Raw genomic sequence first — 17775 nt, forward strand, 5'->3', positions numbered from 1 at the left:
CTCACACACCTTGGTACTCCGACATCCTTCGTTCATCTAAACGTGTAAAACGCCGACACGAACGTAAATGGAAAAAATCTGGACTTGAGATTGATCGTCAAGTGTTTCGGGAGAGCTGTAACACCTACCGCCATATACTACAAAGCGCTAAAACTAACTATCATAGTAATCAGATCGCACAATGTGACTCTCGAAAGCTTTTTCGTATGGTGTCCAACATGACAGGTAGTTCAGCACGGGTTCTTCCGACTGTACCTGAACACGACTTAGTAAATCAGTTGGCCAATTTTTTCATTGGCAAGATCAAAGACATAAGATACAGTCTAGACCATACCACAGCCACACCCATCTCAGTCAACATTGATAAGTCTTGTACGAGCAGGTTTGGTACATTCACTTCAATCTCCATGGATGCTGTAAGAAGAATCATCATGGGTACATCAAACAAGTCCTGTTTGTTGGATCCTCTCCCTACATCCTTGTTGAAGAACTGTATTGATGAAATACTACCTGTTGTTACTAACATCGTCAATCTCTCCCTAATGCAAGGCTACATTCCCCGGTTGATGAAGTCAGCCATAATAACTCCGGCTATTAAGAAAGCCAATCTTGATTCCGAAGGTTTGCACAATTACCGGCCAATTTCTAACATACCCTTCATCACCAAAGTCCTGGAACATGCTGCTTCATCACAGTTAATGTCGTATATTGAGGAAAACAGTCTTCATAGCAAAATCCAGTCAGCATATAGGCATCATCACAGCACTGAGACAGCTATGTTGAAGGTACACAATGATCTACTCCGAGCTGTGGATAACAACAAGGAAATAGTACTTGTGCTACTCGATTTATCTGCTGCCTTCGATACCATCGACCACAAGTTGTTGCTAAAACGTTGTGCAGATAGATATGGTGTATCTGATGTTGCACTCAAGTGGTGTTCCTCATATCTCTCTGAGCGTGGACAATCTGTTGCCATCGGTGAGTCTGTGTCAGAACAGCATCCACTTACCTATGGCATACCACAGGGCTCAGTCATTGGCCCCAAGCAATTCACTTTGTACACTGCTCCAATTGATGATATTTTAGCTGCACATGGCATTGAAGGCATGGTCTACGCAGATGACACGCAGCTTTACACGTTTTTTGATCCATCAACACGAGACACTGCACTTGCTTCTGTGGAAGCATGTATTGCTGATATTAGAGCATGGACAATTGCAAACAAGCTCATGCTGAATGACTCAAAAACGGAGATCGTTCATTTGTCATCCCGCTTCCGCACGACACAACCTTTACGACCGCTGAAAATTGGGCTTTCATACATCGAACCCGTGCCACAAGTACGTATTCTTGGTACTATGGCTGACCGTCACCTCACAATGTCACGCCATGTAAATATGGTGTCCCGGAATGCTACATATTCGATTAGAAAGATCGGTCAACTACGCAAGTTTCTGAACCGTGGTACAACTGAGATACTTGTACATGCTTTTATTTCTTCTAAGCTAGACTATTGCAACAGCCTATTACATGGATTGCCTCACTTTGAACTTGCTAAGCTGCAGCGTGTCCAAAACACAGCTGCTAAGCTCGTTGTCCGTGCCAAAAAACACGACCATGTTAAACCCATTCTACACAATCTCCACTGGCTCCCAATTCGCAAACGCATACTGTTCAAATCACTCTTGATGGTCTACAAGTCCCTTAACTACATGGCACCTGTTTACATTAGGAATCTCCTCAATCCATATGCCCCTACCCGCTCCTTGAGATCCAGTGCCAAAGGATTACTGACAATTCCACAAGCATCCCGTACATCACTGTCCTCCTATGGGGACAGAGCTTTCTCCATTGCAGCTCCAAAAGAATGGAATAAACTCCCCGATGACATTAAATTTGCAAAATCACTAAACCATTTTAAGAAGGCTCTGAAAACCTATCTTTTTAAATTGTCATTTGTTTAAATAATTTATATTGTGATCATAGTTGTCAAGTGTTTAGTTGTATTGTCACCTTTCGAGATTACCCAAATTGTGTATATTTTTAATCACTCCTGACTGGCTCGGGTTTTTATGTTTTATTTTAATTGTTAGTTATTCTTAAATTCATTCATATGGTTATTGTAGTTTCAAATCTATTTCTGTTTAAATCTTTTTAATATTTTTTCTTTTCTTGTTACTGCGCTTTGGGGTCGTTAGGGCGTAAAGCGCTTTATAAATGTTACCATTATTATTATTATTATTATACACCTGGTTTAACCCGAATATGGGAATTAATGTCGCAATATCAGCCATTCCGTGGTATTTGCGCTTCAATTGTTAAATATTCAAAATGGTTGTTGTTTCAGGGTTTTTTTCCCAATTATTTTGAAACAAGAACAACAGGTGCTTCTTCTTCTCAAAAGACTACATAACATTATTCTTTTTTAAGGAAATCACTTAACCAACCACAGTGGTAGTTTCTGTTGATATATTTCAATATTTACAGAATAGGTGGTTTAGGGGAGCTGTTAATTATTGCCAGTCGATGAAATGACTGGAAATCCTTCGTTCGTTTTGCTCGCAAAGCAATGCTGTGCAAGTTGTTTTCATCACAGGAAAGCCAAAGAATGTGAACAAATTTCTTTTCATCTGTACTAACTTTGAAATGATGTTCGTTACTCTTTGGACCGAGGTCAGTCAAAGATATCTTGTTTTTCGTTTAAAAAAAAATAGATAGCCAGTCGCAGACACTTTTTTGTTAAAAGTCAAACCACTTTCTTGTTGAACGGAGGCATCGTTGAACTCTATGATAGTCGAGTCCACTGAACTAATGGAATGTGTTTTGAAGTGGCCACTTTGCATCGAACTGCCCAGTGGACACTAACCGACCGTAAGTTATATACTGCAGGTGTGTTGTTGACGCAAAATTTTGATAAATTAATTGAGACATTTGGTGTTATGTTTGTTGTTATTTTAGTTTGATGTCCCCTAACAACACCGAACCTTAGCAAATGTACACATAAAAGTGAAGGACAATTCACTTTGCAGTCAACATTGCTGTTGATTTCTTCTTTGAAGTAATGTTGTAGATTACTCGGTGTCAATTTCAGTAGTTTCCATATAGGAATAATCTTCTTGAGCTGTCAATGTCAGAAGTGACCCCCAAGGAATAATCTTCTTGAGCTGTCTGGTGAACAAACTCCCTGGCATAATGAGAAGTTCTATCATCTTTCTCCAACAATCAGACTGTTGCCAGTACACCGCGAACCAAGCCCCAAACTGTATATTTGTTTACTTGTTTTTTTTATGGGATGTCGCATCCTCTGTGTTATTCAATGACTTGGAATGGGAAACGGCAAAACCTTTAATTGCATTGGCCGAGGAGAATACCTGTTCAAGGTTCAAATCGCTGTTACGCTGGTCTACATCACCTGCTGTCTGTACTTATCACCCTGCACCTTTCACAGCAGAAACAAACTGTGTACAGCAGTATAAATTCGGCGCTTGCACGTAAGTGGGTAATCGCGATCGTAAGCGCAGAATTTGTCAGTAACTTTTTGCTTAACTGGATAAGCAAGGAAAAAGGAGCCTTAACTACCGTATTGTTTGCTTAAGCAAAACTTTTAGTCAGAATGACTGCCTTACAGCTAGCCTTGGCCACACAAGTGGGGGGCTACTGCTAGTTGACGCAGTAAATGTTGACGGCATTGGATGGACGAGCACAGCAACTAAGTTTTATACGTCCTATGATGGTCATGATTGCCAGCATCATATCACGCCAGAAATCATCACCAACGAACAAACTACCAACCCAATTCAGATTGTTAAAACATGTGGGTCTCGCCGTGAGCTTTGGAGGGATTGGGAGCCAGACATCAAAGTACATGTTTGTAATCATGGGTTTGTCAGTTGGTACACCTCGTGTCGATTCCATTATTTGTTATGATCGCAACGCTCCAAAAAAATGGTCAGTTTTATTTGATGGCTCCTAATTTCTTGTTGTTATGAGTTTTCAGGTGATTAAAAAAGATTAATGGTGTCAAAACGTGGGAATACCGCATTTTGTTATATTGACAGTGTTATTGTGTGAGTAGCTTAAAAAATGCTTTATAAAGAAGAAAAAAAGGATAACAAAAAACAGAGCCCCCGATTGTAAAAATAACAGGTGAATAAGAATTTTGTATAAAAAAATAATGATAAAACAAAATTCCCTCAAAGCATTATTTTGTAAAAAAATTTTTTTTCTTTCTGTGTATGAAGTGTTATTTGTTGAGATTGTTGATGTATTATTTGGTTACGTTCCAAGCTACGTAGATACTCAGCTACGCTTATACTCAGCTACGCTTATGTTCCTTCAAGTTACGCTATAGGTACGTTTTCAAGCCCGAGTCAAGCTATGCTTACGTTCCATACGCAGCTACGTTTACGTTCCAAGATACCCAGCTACGCCTACCTTCCAAGATATGCTTAGGTTCCAAGCTACGCTTACATCCCAAGTTTTGCTTATGTTCCTTCAAGTTACAAAAGGTACGCTTTCAATCCCGAGTCAAGTTACGCTTACGTTCTATACACAGCTATGTTTACGTTCCAAGATACCAGCTACGCTTACGTTCCAAGATATGCTTACGTTCCAAAAGTTATAGTTGCGTTCTAAGCTACACAGCTACGCTTACATTCCAAGTTTTGCGTATGTTCCTTCAAGTTGCGCTATAATAACAAAAGGTACGCTTTCAATCCTGAGTCAAGTTACACTTACGTTCCATACCCAGCTATGTTTACGTTCCAAGATATGTTTACATTCCCAAAAATATGGTTACATTCTGAAAGATATGGTTCCGTTCCAAACTACGCAGCCACGCTTATACAATCCAATATACGTATAACTTCCAGTTGCGCTTTAATCAAAAGCTACGCTTTCAATCCCAAGTCAAGCTAGGCTTTCGTTTCAAGATTTGCAGCTACGCTTACATTTAAAAATACATTCTCACAAGGATGCTTTTGAATCCCTCAAGATCTTTTATCGTGAATAACAAGGCCCTGGCCCATTGATCAGTTTCATCTGTTTACCAGAAAATACTGCTTCCAAAATTTCTTTACTATTTAAAAATTTAGCCCGGCACGCCCAAGTTTTCAAATATAATTAAAATTTGACTTGTAATCAGTTTCTGCTATGCAATACTATTTTGTGCTAAGCAAATTGTTGTGCCAATATGAAGGCATTATGAAATTTGGCCCTGGCACGTCAGGAGCATGTAACGCCACGATCGCATTCCAAACTGCATCATGGCTATGTGGTAGTAGGCCTAGTTTGTTGGTGCCAGGAATGCTTTATTTACTTGTCATTGTCCCATTATATTCTGTGTTAGTTTCTTTGTGTTCTTCGTGATGATCTTTGGATGTACGTCGAAGCATGGAGGAATAAATTTATTCCTCCATGGTCGAAGCACGAAGGTCTACCTCCATCGTCGAAGGATTTGCCTGATCCGTATGCTGGTTGTTTATAATACATGAATAGACAGGATCCTTATGCTGCGTCGTGGTAAAACATTGCTATAAACAAAGCACCAGTCTACTTACAACAATGTGCGACAGTTGCAACGGCTGGAAACACGTATATGGTGGCCTTTTACCGCTTTGGTTTTAAAAAAAAAGATTTTTCGCTAATTACGTGACATTTTGATGATTTCTTTTAACAGCAACCATCTATAAAAACATAATTTATGATTCTACACCCATAAATTGCGAGCCGGTGTGTCCCTTTAAAGGACCTCTGATGTTTTTAGAACTGCACCATGATCGATCAACGTCCCCCGGCAATGATTACAACAATGTCAGTGCGAACGACTTTTGGTTTGTGCCGGCGATTATTCTGGAATCTCACGACAACGTCACTTAATTTCTTAATTATGAAGTAGGCCCCCTCATTTTTCTTGGTTGTAGTCATAGTTGAACCTCAACATTACTGCCATCCAATCTCTGTATGGTGCTTGCATTCTACGAAAGACACAGCTATGACTCATTCACCATCGAAGATATCTTAAATGCCCTGTTTCTTACTATGACAACTCCCCAGCCACTTCATTTGGAATTTGTGATCTTTGGTGACTTGCTGTAAATTCCGGCCCTGAAGCTGAAAATAACTCAAACTCGGCAGAAGCTAGTCCAAACTCTGCAAATTCCTACTCGAAAAACAAGCTTCTCACTCTCCGTTATGCCCCATCCACACGTGCTACAACTCGGCTGCCTTCCTGTATATTGTAACGCGTCGCGGTCTAAGGACTTTTTCGTCACGCTACCCCCTCCCTTAAAGAGATGTGACCCACATCTAAAAAGATGTGACAACATCTGCACAACCATATAGAGCATCTCGAATTACAATTTACGATACTTCAAAAGTTTTACAAAAATAACTTTTAAACAAAAGGCTTCCTCTAACACGATTGCCATTTATCCACAGAAACGTTTCCTCTCATTTCTTTTCTTATTGGAAACAACTCAATTTCCTGGGTGCAAACAAAACCCTTTGAATTCGAGCCCAGCCAGGCTACTAAGAAATAACAATATTAACGTTCTCCTCGCTCAGGGCTGAATTTGGTTACAGACTTTTCGAAGATATCTAGAAACCTATCCATTTATGCCATTTTTGCATCTCTACATTTTGTAGCTTTTCCTGCCATGTTGTGTAATAAGTGTACCAGCTCCTCCATAGTCTGAAGTGCTTTGAGTCCCTCTTGGTGTCAATGCTGAAGATGTTGTTTGGTTCACCAAGGCTGTCACCGTGTGATGATGCATACAATGAACAGTCGGTAGATAAATTGTGTAAATCGACCTGGTAGTAGGCCTGACAACAAATTTTCAAAGTTTGTGAGGGCCTTAAAACAGGTACCATTTGATAGATCTTAATGAGTGCTTTAAAAAAATGTGCATGTTCATTGGATTTCGAATAGCCGTTTTTGAGTTATGGTCCAGGAAACAGTGCCAAATAATGGTTATTTTTGGACAAAAATCGTGATTTTAGTACAAAGTGATAAATAACGACTTTTCTGACACTGTATAATCCAAATTATGGCAATTTATAGTTTCAAAAGTACTTTTAACCAATCCAGTAAGGATGTACATGCAATTTTTAGAGGAAAATGCTGGCCAGAAATCCCATTTTTTTAAGGTAGAATTTTCAAATTGCTCCATTGTCCAGTTACGTACAAAAATTTACAATCCAGAACTCAAATTACAAGCGATTTTCTGAAATGATGCCATTTTACTGGACAATCACTTCAAAAAGTAATGCATCCTTTCTTCTTTTTTTCAGAGAAATGGAAAGATTCCAGTTAGTTTGTCACCTATACAAAATTACACAGTCACTGGTTATATATTCTGTGAGATATGGGACCACAAAATTATACTTTTGTGCGAAATTGTCAATATTTGGGTCAAATTATGCAAATTTTACCTAATTAATATGCAAAAATGCCATAACATGAAAGGCGAATGAGATACAGGCATGACATTTGGATGATGTTTTCCTTTGATGGTTTGAAAAACTCCACACTACTAATTGTTTTAAACTGGCTCATATTGTACTAATTATGTATGCAAATGCATGCAAATTACACAAAAATGCTTCATTAATATTCAAAACTGTCATCATTCGAAGGGACAATCGTTTTAAACCAAATAAATTTGGTAGTGTCTTTATGCAAGCATTTGCAGCTGAATGAGTCCCAGTAGCACAATGAATCACTGGCCTTACACTAATTAAGTATGTAAGAATAAAGACATTAATTAGTTGCAGCTAATTAATAAGCACAAGACGTTTTGCGCACAACCATGAGCGAAAATTGAAAGCAAAAATTTGAAATGGCGCTTGTGTCACATATACCCATCCTTTCACAACTTTAATGTATGAAAATAGTTTGGAATCCACTGATTGCAAGCTACTGTTTAATGAATTATGTCTTAATTAGAGTTATTGGGCAACTTTCCCAGAACAAGCATGAATAAGTCACCTATTGGTTCACAATAAAATTTTGAAACCTTTTGTTAAAAAATATCATAAAACTTGTCAGTTTATGCTCTTTAACTTACTTTAACAGGTTTACACCAAGTCTTTTGAAATTTTGTTATAAAAGTTGCAGGTCTCCATTTTCCCAATCTACCTGAAGGGCGTATGGCTCCAATTCTTCGAAGTTATCGTATTCTACCATATACAACTGATATCCTTGTTTGGACAACTCAAAGTCATGTTCTGATACATCAAGCATCTCCTCATCTGTAGCAATCCTAACTACTGTCCCTTTAAACCATCTTCTTTCAACCCGTCCTGATTTTGTAACTTCAAACCGTTGACGAATTCTTTTGTCTATGACATCAGGAAAAATAAAGTTAAGTTTCTTCTTTCTTTTTTTCTGTGGTGGGTTGACCCGGTTCTGTTGCACGCTGTCTGCCTGCTCCATCAGTCTCTTTTTAAGAGCTGTTATGTCACCCGTCTTGCCCTGTATAGTCTCTGAGGATGTTGCAGCTTGTGGCGAGTTAGATGACATTACTTTTTGCCACTGCTCGGTGACCAGAGTTAAACTCTCCAGAAGTTCATCCACAGATCGTTCTTTCCCATCTTTTGTCCGACAATAATGTTTATAACTCACATTGTATTTGTAAAACTGCAACTGAGCTGTAACCGCAGACATTAGAGAATCTTGTTTCCCTTGATACTTCGTCATTAAAGTCTTTATACCTTCTGCTGTTTTACATTGTCCATCTTTCCAATACCACAAGTAGACTTGCACACAGTACTCCAACCAGCTGCTCCACTAGTGCTTCTTGCTCAGAATTTACTTTTTTGTAGAGACTGTCCCACACCTCATCTTTTACAGGCTTTGCATCTTCAAAAAGAATTGCCGAACCATCTAAGATGTCAGTTGGATCCACTGCATATTTCATTAAGAATTCTCTCAAACGTTCATAGTATTTCCGCAGATCCAATATGTGCTCTTTACGTTTGGTAATAGTTGCAAGCGGTGACATAACATGTTTCTCTAAGAGGGCCAAAGCATGAACTTGGGCAACAGACACATTGGATTGGAGATCTTCATACACTGCTTTATGGAGTCTATTAATAAGCTCCTGACATTCCCACAACTCCTTCATGGTTCCTTGATGAAAGTAGACTGCAGAACTTGCTTCAAATACAATACTAGAGGTACAGTTTTTGTTTACTACAAAAACAAGGTGTTCGTGGTGAGTGAGTGAATGAATTGGTGACAACATTTTACATCATCAATCCAATGACTGGTTAAGGAGTTATGAATGTTTTACAAGTTAAACACCAACTTCCGGTTTGCATCGGATAAAAGGTCAAATAGGGGTTACTTTTTATGTAGCGCGTGATAAGTTTATTAAGACCTTTTAAATGATGGATGGATTGTAAAAATCCAATATTTGGTTTAGAAGTTATGTTTTTTTCAAATATAAAGTTTCAACATCCGTTTTGAACCGGAAGGTACTGTCATTATGAGGTCACACTTGGTAGCGTTGGTGATGTCTTTTGAGTTCTTTCTTTTGACGTATTAATGATAAAAATCAAATCATGTGGTTTAGGATTTTTTTTTTCAAACATTATATATCAATTTCAAACTTTAACTAGTAGTCAAGGTCAAACGGGGTCACATATTGTGTAGCACGTGATAAGTCTATTAAGACCTTTCAGATGATGCATAGATTGAAAAAATCCAACGTATGGTTCAGATGTTACGATTTCTTTCAAATATAAAATTTAAATATCCGTTTTGAACCGGAAGACAATTTCATCAGGTCACAAATTATAGAGTTAGTAATGTTTTTCAAAAACAACTAATTTCTGGTTCTGGAGTAATATTTTTTCAAATGATTTATTGTATCTTCCTGTTTAACTGGAAGTCAAGGTTAAATAGTCAATGTTGTGTATCGTTTCCTAAGTTGTTACATACCTACCCAATGACGTATAAATTAAAAAAAAAATCAAATGTGTGGTTGTGAATTTATTTTTCTTTGACAAATTATTTTCAACCTCTGGTTTGAAAAAGAAGCCAAGTTTAAACTGATTTCATTTGTGTAGATCCTGACTAGTTCATTAAAACCTTTCAGCTGATGTATGACTTGTAAACATATTATAATTATGTGATGGACTATCTGAAGGTGTACAATGTATCTTATAACATCAATGCAAATGTATTCCTACTTGTAGTTTTGGTGCGAGACGTTGTTCATTATCAACTCGATGCTACTAAAAAGTTACAGCGCCCTCTTTCGTTGGACTAAAGAGGGGGAATTCCCCCCCAAAAAACTCACGCCACATCAGACACGCAGAGTCGTCGGCGCTTGCACTGCATGTAGCGTAAACAGCGTGCGTTGTTGATCAAAATGGGGTAAACGCGTGGGTCAATAAGTGCTTTGACGTCCCTTTTCGACTGATGTAAAGGTCAAAATTTTGTTATTTATGTGCAAAAGATTGAGCGGGATTGCTGTTTTACAATCTGAAACAAAAATTATGTTGAATAGATCAGTAGTTTTAAAGACATGAATACGATAAGATTTTATGAAATTTTCAACTTCCGTTTTGCACCAGAAGTATTAAAAATATTGTACGTGTTCTGTGAAGCGTTTGTCAAACTTTTGACGACCTATCTGATGATGTGTAGATTGTTAAAATCCGAATTAGGGTTCGTAAGTTATGATTTTTACAAATATTAAACTTTGATTTATTGTAATTTAATGCCCGATGACGTCATCATGACGTAATTAATTATGTGTTGTCTTGATACTAAGGTTCAACTATTTGAAGAGTTTCAACATTCAATTCAATCTCAATCTTGAGTTATTCCGTAGAAAAGCTCGAAAGTTGTTTTTTGACGAAAGAAAACCGAACGTGAACTTCGACCCAGGGTAACGACCCGGATGCTAAGGTCGTACGATTTTGGCGTTAACTTTTCAAATGTTGCCCCAGTCTTGGTCTATCAGATGCAAAAACTTTGAACATCATAGCTTTCATATTCGCTGAGATACAGCAAAAAGCAAAAGGTCATTGTTCAACTTTAAAAACCTTGTAATTCGACACCTGATGACGTCATCATGACGTAATAAAAACTGTGCCGCCTTCATATTGAGGTTCAACTTTCTGAACACCTAAAAAACCAACATGTATACACGATTGTTTTATGACCAAATTGTATACAACACAAAACAGCCACACAAGTTTAGTAATTCATCCTTGTCCAAAAGGTTGTTTTTATTAAGAGTGAAATATGGTTGCGCTTATGATGTGTATGGATATGGTGAAACCAGTAAAATGGAATGTAGAGGTCGTTGCAGCCGCGACGTGTCTTAGGTGTGTGATGCATTGCAAACCATACGGCGCATTGCTTCTTGCAATAAGTTTTGTGAAATCGTGAGCTGCTTAATCACAAAAAGTAGTAAAGCATAAGAAAATTATGCTTACCAGAATAAGGTTATCAGTCAAACTATCATGTCACATGTACAATTTGTGACTGGTATCCTACTCATTTCTGCGTGGCAGACAGTTATTAAACAGCATTTTCTCCTTAAGCAGCTCAATGAAAGTGGGCACAGAGAAGATCAAATTGGTTTATGCTTGTGCAAAAGTTTCAGCAGGCTAAAGGAAATTTTGAGCTTTCGGTTTTGATTGGAAGCAAAAGTCAAATGAGGTCATGTTGTGCATGACATTTTTGGATATAATTGTTAGACTTTTCATGTAGTGAAAATATCTTGTACCATACCAGTTGTGGTTCTTAAGATATGAACTTTTGATTTATTAAACGTTGTTATTTAACGTAATGATGCCATCAATAAAAAGGAGTTGTGGTTTCGTTTACTTAGCAAGGTTAATGTCCATGATAAGTTTCAAGTTCATATAGGGTTCACTTCATTGGGCAAATCTACAATGCAGTATTTAAGCAGTTAGCATCATCAGAGTTTAGCTATTCTCCTGAAGATTATCAGGGCCCAATTTCTTAGAGCTGCTTAAGTAGAAAATATTGCTTAACAATTTTCTACTAAACAAAAAGGAGCAGGATACCAGCCAGAAATTGTACATGTAACGTGGTATTTTGGCTGGTAACTTTATTCTTGTAAGCATGTTCTTTTATTTTGCTTAGCTGGTTAATTCATTCTGGTAAGCATAATTATTTTCTGCTTAGCTGCTTTATTGTGCTTAAGGAGCTCTAAGAAATTAGTCCCAGAGCACACTGATTGAAACATCAAGTTGAAACCTATGATACATTCCAGAACCACCAGAAGTGACAAGAAAGATTTATTACATGGTCAACCAAAACCTCACTAGATTGTATTTCCACCATGCAAAGTTTCAAATTCTACTAGGCTTCACTTGTGATCAAAATTGCTGGAGAAGTTTCATTGAGAATATTACATTATTTATTTTATTTTCAACATCCTGGTCTGAATAATTGACTGTAAAATTGAAGTACACAAACTGAAATGAGGAAAGGAACAGTCAGGAATGTCATTTGTTTGTCTTTTGATTTATTCAAGTTTCAGTATTATTGATAAATGATTGTACTTAAGAAATTAAAAGTGGTGTTTTGATTGAGCTATAGGAAACTGCATGGGGAGAAAGTACAGCACTAAAATGACCGTTCTCCTTTATTAAAACTTAAGGACCAAATCTCTCTGAACTTTAAATGCAATCAACTCTTAAGCACCCATGTTTCTATCGTGATTAATCTGTTTTTAATCTCATTGTTCAAAGTGTATGTGGTTAATTTACTTTAATTTGTTCAACCATTGTTGAACAATAAACTTTTTGGAAACAAAACAATAATACAACTTTACATGTGTAAGGTATGGGCTGATTATGCTATCAACTTACAGTATAAGTGCACAATACAAAAAACTTGGTCTGAAACCGTATTCACTTTCTCTTTCTCTGTGAGACACATCATGTTTTAAAATATATTTTAAAATGTGGGTTTGATATGTGGAAGTTAAAGTACTCTTTCATCTATCAGAAATAAAATATCTCTGAATATCAGATGCAATGACCTCTTTATCATCCATGATTCTATCCTGATCACTGATCTGCTGTCAATTCACTTGTTCAAAGTGTATGTAGGTAAATAAATGTAATTTGGTCAATTCCACTATGATTTAAACATCATTGGTCAGCATTTAACTATTTGTAAACACAACAACAATACAACTTAAAAGGTGTATGCTATGGGCTGATTATGCTATGAACTTAAGTCCACAATACAAGAAACTTGGTCTGAAACAGTCACTTAGAATGCAATGATACAATGACTTTCTCTGTGAGACACATCATGTTTTAAAATATATTTTAAAATGTGGGTTTTGATTTTGTGGAAGTTAAAGTACTCTTTTCATTGAAACTATAAGAAATATAATCTATCTGATTTTCATATCCATTTACCTCTTTATCATCCATGATTCTATCCTTGTCACTGATCTGCTGTCAATTCACTTGTTCAAAGTGTATGTAGGTAAATAACTGTAATTTTGGTCAATTCCATTATGATTTAAACATCATTGGTCAGCATTTAACTATTTGTAAACATAACAATAATACAACCTGAAAAGTGTATGCTATGGGCTGGTTTGCTATCAACTTTTAAGTCCACAATACAATAAACTTGGTCTGAAACTGTATTCACTTAGAATATAATGATACAATGACTTTCTCTGTGAGACACATTATGTTTTAAAACATATTTCAAAAAGTGGGTTTTGATTTTGTGGAAGTGAAAGTACTCTTTCATCTATCAGAAATAAAATATCTCTGAATATCAGATGCAATGACCTCTTTATCATCCATATTTCTATCCTGATCACTGATCTACTGTCAATTCACTTGTTCAAAGTGTATGTAGTAAATAAATGTAATTTGGTCAATTCCACTATGATTTAAACATCATTGGTCAGCATTTAACTATTTAGTTTTGTAAACACAACAATAATACAACTTAAAAAGGGTATGCTATGGGCTGATTATGCTATGAACTTAAGTCCACAATACAAGAAATTTGGTCTGAAACAGTGTTCACTTAGAATGTAATGATACAATGACTTTCTTTGTGAGACACATCATGTTTTAAAACATATTTCAAAATGTGGGTTTTGATTTTGTTTCATCTATCAGAAATAAAAAAACTCTGAATATCAGATGCAATTACCTCTTTATCATCATTGATTCTATCCTGATCACTGATCTGCTGTCAATTCACTTGTTCAAAGTGTATGTAGGTAAATAACAGTAATATGGTCAATTCCACTATGATTTAAACATCATTGGTCAGCACTTAACTATTTGTGAATAATACAACCTGAAAGGTGTATGCTATGGGCTGGTTTGCTATCGACTTTTAAGTCTACAATACAAGAAACTCGGTCCGAAACAGTATTCATATAGAATGTTATGATACAATGACTTTCTCTGTGAGACACATCATGTTTTAAAATATATTTTAAAATGTGTGTTTTGATTTTGTGGAAGTTAAAGTACTCTTTCATTGAAACTATCAGAAATAAAATCTATCTGAATTTCATATACTTCTTTATCATCCATGATTCTATCCTTGTCACCGATCTGCTGTCAATTCACTTGTAGGTAAATAATTGTAATTTGGTCAATTCCACTGTGATTTAAACATCATTGGTCATGATTGGTCAGCAATAAACTATTCATAAACACAACAATACAATACTGTTTCAACTCAACAATAGAACTTAAAACTGTCAACATGAATAATGCTAGAGAAGTGGTACATGCCACTTTGATCTAAAATGAACTGGCTTTTGAAAGGAACTCCTTCTTCAGGATTTCATCTGTGTCAGAGATGACACCTTGACAACTTAAATAATGATAGAGAAGTTGTCCATGCCATTTTTATTTAAAATGAACTGGCATTTGAAAGGGACTCTCTTCGTCAGGATTTCATCTATGTCGTCCAAATCTTCTTCGTCTTCAAAAGCTTGTTTCAGAAGCTCTGTTTTGATAGTGTAGTTGGGAAAGCCTTGTTCATTTGATGTCAATTGAACAGTGTCTTCCTGAATGTCATATGAAATCACTTCTGCTTCCTGTTTGATTGCCTCTTGATCTATTACCTGAATGTAGTAGAGGAAAGAAAATAAATTGGTCAGATTATATACTTTTTAAAATCTATATTAGGTGTTCCGTATATCTATAAAATATGCAAAACATGTGTGGAGGGAGGGAATTATTTGTTTTTGTAAATGGATGGAGAAGTTATTTTAGGGAAAAAATGTTGAATCTGTTTGGCTGCATTGTTGCTTCAATTTCTGTACATAGAGCAAAAAAGATCTAAGGACTTTTTAATTTGATGTGTTTGAAAATAACTGTTTAACTATGTCAGTTAAAACTGTAACAGTTAATTTGGTTTTGTTCCATTTTCTTTTTAATAATTATTTGTAATATATGTGTTGAAAGAGTTGGGCTACTAACAAACATGGTAAATTCACAACACAACACAACACACAAATCACAACAGCAGTACAAAACACACTACATTAAACAAGGTGTGTCAATAGGTCAATTATGAATGCATTTATTAAGATATTCTTTGGCTCAAGCTGATGCCGCACATACAAACTGTCCTGAAAACACTTTCAGAAGATGAACATTGCAGGTTCAAAAAAGTACAAAATTAAAAATAGTAAGTGATTGTTTACATTATCACTTTGTTCAGAATATTGTTGGGTTATGCTCTAAGGATCTATTTAATCGGTAGGGCCTATTATGTTTTGGGATTGTGAACAAATATCTTTTTTCAGAAAACTTTAACAAACTTTGATAGGTGTATGTTTTGTTGTGTGCATTTGAAATACTCAAAGAAACATTTTAAGTTGTTTATAAATAACTCTTTTGTTAAATAAGTTTAATATAAAACAACAAAGCAACAAGACAAATGCAGGTTGAAAAGTAAATTATATATATAGGAATCTTGTATGATATATTCACTGTGATTTAAAAAAAATAAAAAATTATGCAGCCTTACCTTCACTTCACTGTGTCTTGTTGAGGATAGATATTTCTCCTCCAGAAACTCATTAGTAAGTACATTTGTCACCTCCAAGAAGTCTCCAACATTTATGTTTGATGAAGAATGGTTTCTCCAGAGTGCAAGTCTGCATGATTGGCCTCGCTCCCTGATGGTTATATTTTTCACGTTAAGGTCTGTTCCTTTGGCAAATACAGTCTTTGTCATTTCTTGCTATAATACAGAATGGAAAAACAATTTTGTGTTTAGTAAATATTAACTGTTTTGTAAAGAAAAAGCTTTGAAAGAAAAGTGCCCTCCACTCCATTGATGTTACAGAATTAGATGAGCGGCATAGAGACATATTTCAGTGATTTGGTGACACTGAAGAGTGTTGTTTTGGCTGAAAGAAAATATGAATAGAAACTTTGAGGCCTTGAGCTGTAGACACTGAAAGAGGAACATAGTCATACAACAAGGGGGCAATACATTTGTGTCTTAGTTGAGATACCACCCAATTTGTCTATTCAACACTATGATTTTTGAGGTTGTTAAAATAGTTTGGGATGAAAATAATTAGTTTTTGGTGCAGATAGTTTGGTTTATGATATTAAGGAAGGGTACTTACAGCCACAACTTGTCCATGAACAGACATAAGCTTCTTGATTGGGGAGGTCTTGACTTCAGAAAGAGAGACAAATGTTGCTGCTTGTGGATTCACAAGATCAGTTGCTGCTTGTTCAAGAGCTAATGGTACATCAAATGATCCTGCACTACCCACTCTGGTGCTCTTTGATATTTGAATTTGCTTGTGTGGTTGGTTTTTTGCCATTGCATTGATGATCGTGACATATCTACCACACTGCATTTTAGAAGCTTTTGTTTCATCATAGAGCACAACTTCCACAGCCATTGTTTCATCTGCAACACCATAGTGGTTGCTGTTGCTTGCTAGTGCCCCCTGTGCAATGACTTTTACCCTCACAGAACTTCCATATGGCTTGTTGCTGTAGTTGAAAAGGTTGTGAAGTGTTGACGTCTGAAAAAATAATCGATGGCGAAATGAAATAAATGAATGAAGAAAACAACATGTTGGCCTTGGGCATAATTTGCAAGAAAAGGCAAGTTTAATAACTAACAAGCACATGATATTTTTAAAAATAAATCTCCTAGTCATATAATTAATATTGCAATTCCCTGAGTGAGAAGATGGTTGATGTTTGACTTTTTGCTACAAAGTACATTTACATTACAAGTTGAATTATGTTAGAGTAAGAAGTAAGACCAAGAAACCACGACTTTCGAAGGCAAATTCTTGAAAAGGGAGTTCTGAGTTACTTTGGTTTACTTGACAGTTAAAAGGAAGTAGCATGGTATGGTTGGTAATCAGGCCTGCACAGACACAGTGAACAAAAAAAACTTAAATTGAAACAGTATGAACTTTGGATGCAGTTTTTGCAATGCCTTTTTGTCTGACTTGTTTACATACTACCCCTAACAATCTGTAACTTAAAGGAGACTTACCATTTTTGGACTAAAGTTGGATGATAACAACTAAAGATTAGAGAACTAGGCTGTGATGAGTCTGGAGTGCACGCTGAAAAGTGAATTCCAGAATTTCTCTGCTGAGCTAGCTAGCTATAGGAGAGTGCGACAAAGTTCGCGCATGCGCAGAACTAAATGGACTACGTGTCTCATCTCTAGCTCTCCAAAGTTCGCGCATGCGCAGAACTAATTGGACTACGTGTCTCAGCTCAGAGGGCGCTATT

The 17775-nt window shown here is 36.4% G+C and overlaps 1 protein-coding gene across 1 annotated transcript; it reads right to left on the bottom strand.

Annotated features, from left to right (window-relative positions):
- Positions 1-14861: 14861 nt before the first annotated feature.
- LOC117305596 lies at positions 14862-16776 on the bottom strand. Its single transcript, XM_033790472.1, has 3 exons — positions 16635-16776; positions 16025-16240; positions 14862-15113 (listed from the first exon to the last, which is right to left on the bottom strand). Exons 1-3 carry the CDS (start codon positions 16659-16661, stop codon positions 14862-14864), a joined length of 495 nt encoding a protein of 164 aa, XP_033646363.1. The 5' UTR covers positions 16662-16776.
- Positions 16777-17775: the final 999 nt, after the last annotated feature.

Source organism: Asterias rubens, unplaced genomic scaffold, assembly GCF_902459465.1.
Source record: "Asterias rubens unplaced genomic scaffold, eAstRub1.3, whole genome shotgun sequence".
In the NCBI taxonomy this organism is placed as follows: domain Eukaryota; kingdom Metazoa; phylum Echinodermata; class Asteroidea; order Forcipulatida; family Asteriidae; genus Asterias; species Asterias rubens.